At 42.0% G+C, this 5,869-nt stretch overlaps 1 protein-coding gene across 1 annotated transcript; it reads left to right on the top strand.

Moving 5' to 3' along the window:
- Positions 1-862: 862 nt before the first annotated feature.
- On the top strand, positions 863-5,022 carry nthl1 (nth-like DNA glycosylase 1). Its single transcript, XM_084565670.1, has 6 exons — positions 863-1,174; positions 2,358-2,623; positions 2,699-2,869; positions 2,973-3,132; positions 3,599-3,704; positions 4,391-5,022. The coding sequence occupies exons 1-6, from the start codon at positions 919-921 to the stop codon at positions 4,698-4,700; spliced, it is 1,269 nt and encodes a 422-aa protein (XP_084421796.1). The 5' UTR covers positions 863-918; the 3' UTR covers positions 4,701-5,022.
- Positions 5,023-5,869: the final 847 nt, after the last annotated feature.

Raw genomic sequence — 5,869 nt, 5'->3', positions numbered from 1 at the left:
AAAAATGCTCCAGCTAGTTTGTTAGCAGTTTTCTAGTTTTCTATATTATGGCAATTGGAGAGCAAAGCACCTACATAACCGTAACCTAACAGTGTTCTGTTGTAAAACAGACCCGTAAAGAGGTTTAATTATCCGGTATTTGTGACATAAATTACCAATTATGAAACGTTTCCAGCAGTTAGACTAGCAGGTAGCTAACCGTGCTGACTGTACTGAAGTTGGCTCCATGTTGGGGTCAGAAGCTGCACTGTGGCCAGACCGCCAGTGGGTGGCGCTTTTGGATATGTTTAATATTTTGTAATCGTGTGGTTATAAAGAAATAAGTTTGCCACTATTACCCCAAACAGCATGCATTAAACTAAGCATTCAGTGAAACATTTACTGCTATATCCGTATTGTGAAGCATTAGTTAAAGTTCATATTCTTCAAGAAAAGACTGTATACTCCTAGATATCAAATTAAATGTGTCTGAACCTTATATGAAGTAGTTTACGTTCAGGAGATGTTAAGATTTTTGCAAAGTCTCGATTTTGAAATTCAAATATACTTTGACAGTAGTGCGAAAATAACTTCGTTAATAAATTCTTACGTTTAAAATGATATAAATACAGACGTGGTGGTCAAGAATACTTGTAGTAGTTTATAACATTTCCCATGACTTCTTAAGTACACAAAATTTATTTTTGATTTTACGTCTACCATTAACATATTTTAGGCGATATTTTCACTTTAGTATCTGATATTTGATCAATATAGCCTATAACATGATATCTTTTTTATTATTATTTCCTGAAATGTTATTTGAATTATATCCCTATTAGTTTGTTATTTTGTTTCCCTGTATTTATAAAATCCTCTATTCTTCCTGCCCTAGTGACGAAGAATTACGAATGCGAAACCGACTTCCGCTCCAGTTCAATGCTTCCCGTTCGCTGCAGCAGGAGGATCAGTAATGCAGTCCAGTGTTTTACAATGACCTCCCCGTACTTCATGCAGACCAGGTCTGTTATCACCCGCAGTGGAACTACTGGCTGCCCACCTGCAACTTCTCTCCGGTCCAAACTTTCCAGCAGACGGAGGGACGTGGACCCGGTTTCCCATGTGGCGGTGAAGGTGGAAGCGGAGGAGCCGAGTGTATCTGAGCAAAGACCCTCCTCTGCCTCCTCATCAACTGGTAAAATAATGTTAGATTGCTTATTGAGCACAGCTGTGCAAGTGAATTGTTATGCGTGTAATGTCTTAAACACTATTGCGCATGCTCAGATGTTGTGGCAGTTACGACTTGTTTCAAGACCTACACATGAAGCGATTGGCACCACAGCCACTGACACCTGAGTGGATCTGAGTCAAGCTGCAGACTAGACTAACAAGAGCATCACCTCTCAGAGGACAGTCAGGCTCAGTGTGTCCTGCAGCAACTACTACTATTTGGGCAAGTGATTCCTGACCCAGGCTTTTTGAGGTCACAAGTAAAATCTAGGGGATCATGAAATGAGTGGTAAGAAAACTGCACAAAAGCACTTACTTACCTACCTACCTCCAATACACTCACTATGTATTGCAGAGTGTGATATTGTACACACAAGTTTCACAAAGTGAATTTAGTCTCTCAGTTGTTAAGAAATGTGTGTGTACATTTTAAGCTGTGCATTCATGTGGATGTTATTTAGACATGTACCACCCACCTAGACCAGACCAGACACCCCCACCCCGTAGCAATGACACTCCTTGATGGCAGCAGCCATCCCCAGCAGGATGCAGCCTGACACAGACACACACACGAAAACGCTTTAGGAACAACTGAAAAAAACATGAAGAACAGCACAAGGTGTTGACCTGGCCTCCGAATTCACTAGAATTGATCTAGTATCTGTGGGATGATCCACAGAGGCCCCTCCCCTCAACCCACAGGACCCAAAGGCCCCCACTAACAACATTCTGTTGCCAGACACCACAGGACACCCTGAGAAGATCCATGTCCATTCTCTGATGAGTCACAACTGTTTTGGAGGCACAAGGGAGACCTACACAATATTAGGAAGGTGGTCATAATGTTATGCCTGATAGATGTAACAATGCCCGTGCACAAAGCCGAGTTTTAGAGTTTGGTTCAAGAACTTGAGTGTTAGCATGGAGCCTGACCTCAACCCCCTCCAACACTCAAGGGGGTGGAGGAATAAATTGTATTACTAGCTGCAAGCCAAAACGAATGACAACATCTCTCCAGAGATTTTGTACAGTGGTAGTTATACCTTTTTAATAACCAAATTCAACATTCCTTTATGTCTCTTTTAGCTATGTATCGGATTTTCTTTGGATTGTGAACTTGGCGTATTTCGATTCTCCTTCTCATCCAGGTAGTCATGAACTCCTCCACCAGACCACTTTGCAGCCAAAAGCAGAAACAGAAACTTTACCTCTGAATCCACACGGCCGCAGGAGAAGACAGCTAAAGGTGGAATATGACGAGGATGACGGTCTTCCGCAGATGAAGACAGAGCACTGGGAACCTACGAACTGGAAGAAACAGTTAGGATTCATTCGTGAGATGAGGAGCAGCCGAGATGCACCCGTAGATAACATGGGAGCAGAGAAATGCTATGACACGGAGGCACCTGCACATGTAGGTATTAGACGGGTTTTTATTGGAGTCTGCATAATTCAACATATTGAATTAATCTCTCTGTTATGCTGACAGGTGAGACATTTCCAGGTGCTGGTGTCGCTCATGCTGTCCAGTCAGACAAAGGACCAGGTGACAGCAGCAGCTATGCAGAAGCTCAGAGCACATGGCTGCACCGTAGAAAATATACTCGCCACAGATGATGAGAAACTGGGAAAACTCATCTATCCTGTTGGCTTCTGGAGGGTAATAAAAGATATCTCTGTGTCATCACAATAAGTTTTAAGCAGTTTCCCGCATCTATTCATTATTTCTCCCTCTGGGTTCCTCTCATCCTGTTTTTCTCTAGACTAAGGTGAAGTACCTGAAACTGACATCGGCCATGTTGCAGAAGGAGTTCGGAGGGGACATCCCAAACAGCCTGGAGGGTTTGGTCCGCCTCCCGGGAGTTGGACCCAAAATGGCTCATCTGGCTATGGACATCGCCTGGGACCAGGTGTCCGGCATTGGTGGGGGCTTTTGACTCACACATGCACTGATACTTTAAATTGAATTTATTAATCACGTCTAATGGAGCAACGTGAACTGGTTTTCCTGTTTTCTTGGATTAATGAGAGGCTGTACTGGAAAGTGCTATGAACAACCAAGTAACATTTTTTCCCAGTTTTGTATGTTTGTATTCAAACGTTTAAGGGCAGTCTTTAGGTTATTATGGTATTTTGTTACACTACCTATATTGGATTAGCAACAAAGGCAACAACTGCAATAGTCTAAAAAATGTCTGATTCCCTTTCCTAAATCCCAAGATCTTGAAAACAAAAGATGAGAATTATGGCCTTCATGAAGGTACGATCTGTGCAGGGTTGTTATATGGATATTAGGATATTAAAATTAATTAGGCAGTCGAGTGCATATTTGTAATATTTAGAAATACATATTAATATGATGGTCTGATTTGTTCTGTTGTTTGTCTAGGCGTGGACACACATGTGCATCGTATCTCTAACAGGCTGGGCTGGCTCAGGAAACAAACCAAGAACCCGGAGGAGACACGCAGGGCCCTGGAGGAGTGGTTACCCAGGTAACGACACGTTCAATTCACGACATGACTAAAAAATATATAAACATCAGCCACCTCTTAACGGTACTTCATACAATACATGACGCTGGGAATCAGCGCTGACACATATATTAGTCATAGGCTGCAATAATGTTCTAATGTTCAATGTTCCACACATACAGTAACTGCAAGACTTAGTCCTGTTTAGATGATGCAAATGCCGGTCTGAGCTCTTAATACGTATCTGTCCTTTCTTTGCAGTCACCAGGATTTTATATTAACTGTAAATCAAGTCATAACATGTAATTTGAGAAGGGCTCGAACCTAAGGACGCTGCAGTTCCCCTGGAGCATTTCATTACCTTTAAGCGTACTGTTTTGGTTTTGCAACCCACATATATATACTGCTTTGTTCTGTCAGTGTGAGACTCACCAGACAGCTCTGAAGAAGACTCACTGTACCCTGCCTTCTCAAAAAGAGACACAATTAGCAACTAGCTAGTGAAAATAAAGAGCCTAAAACAGAGTTAAAAGTACTTAACATTCACCAGGAGGCCGGGATCATGAAAGCTATTTTTGCTGGATGTGTAAATAGACATGATAACTTATTCACTGTAACAACTTTAATGGGAGAAAATATGCTAATTTTATCTTTTACAGCTCTTCATTTGAGCTCTACATTATTGCAGGTGTGTTCTTGTGTTGCAGGGAGCTGTGGAGTGAGATCAACTGGCTGCTTGTGGGGTTTGGACAGCAGGTTTGTCTGCCCGTCAACCCCCTTTGCTCTGTGTGTCTGAACCAGCACAGCTGTCCGTCTGCCCACAAGATCTCTCCTGCAAAGCGGCCTAAAGCTGAATCACCACGCTCTCTTGGTCCAACATCCTCCTTTAAAATAAAAACTGAACCTGGACTGGAAGCTGCTGTTAAAGACGAGATAGTAAAGAAGAAGAAGTCACCGCCCACACCTGTCCCCCCCACCACACAGAGACGGAGGATAAAAACCAAGGTTACCTCTTAATTTTTGTCATCTCAGGCTTTTGTCTGAGAAGGTAGCAGACATTTAACAGAGAGACGCACAATATGTGTTCATACCCACTAAAAACATATGTATAAGCTAAATTCAGGATGTTTGTAGTTACTTTGATCTGTGGGCTTTATCTGACACTAGTGGCACCATTTACATTTCATACGAGATTAAATATTTTTATAATGTGTTTTTTTTTACCAAATAAAAAAATGCTACTGATGATACTGTACTGAAACTGGATGCAAAGACCATGTTGTGTTTTCCTGTTCACTCCATCCATTATTTATCACCACTTATCCTGAACTGATCATATCTGAAGAGCTGGTCTGGGAGACGCAATTTAATGCCAGGTGTGAACACAGGTATTTAAAGCAGGTCACTTCCAATCAGATGTTAATGCCAGGTCTGAACGAGGCCATGGTTGCAGTTGTCGTTGGGCAAAGGGTGGGGTACAACTTTCACAGGTCGGCTGCCTGTCAAAGGGCTGACACAGAGAGACAGACAACCATTAAACGCACATCCACACAAACGGCCCATGTAGAATCACCAATTAGTCTGACAATCGTGTCTTTGAACTGAGGGAGGAAGGGGCACCCAAAGAAAACTCATGCAAGCTTGGGGACATCAGGCAAACTCAGGTAAACTTCAGAACACAGAAAGGCACCAGCCAGCCGGCAGATTCAGACCCTGAACCTTCCTGCTGTGAGGCAACAGCGTGAGCCCAGTCTTAAAGAAGTGGAATTTTAATGCATTGGCCGTAAATACGTTTTCTGTTATATCCATATAAATAGCATTTTAATATTTAGGTCTGGCATAAAAGCCTCTCGTCTAATGACAGCAGGGATAGGCTCCGGCCCCCCTGCAGGCCTCCAGAGAACAAGTGGTTACAGAAAATGAATGAATGAATAAAAGCTGTTCCCGGAATATACAATCTACTTGCAGGTATGATAAAGGAACATGATCTTAACACAGAACATAGAAATATACTCAAGTAAAATATAGCAAGTAGTCTTGGTTTCTTCTTCTTGAAACCTGCTGTGTTAAGAATTTAACTTGTTATAGTGAAATATTAAGTCAAAATAACTGACCAAACACTGCTACCTCTAAGCATTTTTGGAAGAAAAAAAGAATACAGAAATCCTATTTGACTTAATCGGTTT

The sequence above is a fragment of the Chelon labrosus genome (genome assembly GCF_963514085.1).
Source record: "Chelon labrosus genome assembly, chromosome: 2".
Taxonomy (NCBI): Eukaryota; Metazoa; Chordata; class Actinopteri; order Mugiliformes; family Mugilidae; genus Chelon; species Chelon labrosus.
This window is presented reverse-complemented; position numbering and strand designations above follow the sequence as displayed.

Coding starts and splice junctions, on each gene's coding strand:
- nthl1 (XM_084565670.1), top strand. CDS start 919: ATGCTTCCCGTTCGCTGCAGCAGGAGGATCAGTAATGCAGTCCAGTGT. Junction 2,870..2,972: donor ATCCTGTTGGCTTCTGGAGG/GTAATAAAAGAT, acceptor GTTTTTCTCTAG/ACTAAGGTGAAGTACCTGAA. Junction 3,705..4,390: donor CTGGAGGAGTGGTTACCCAG/GTAACGACACGT, acceptor CTTGTGTTGCAG/GGAGCTGTGGAGTGAGATCA.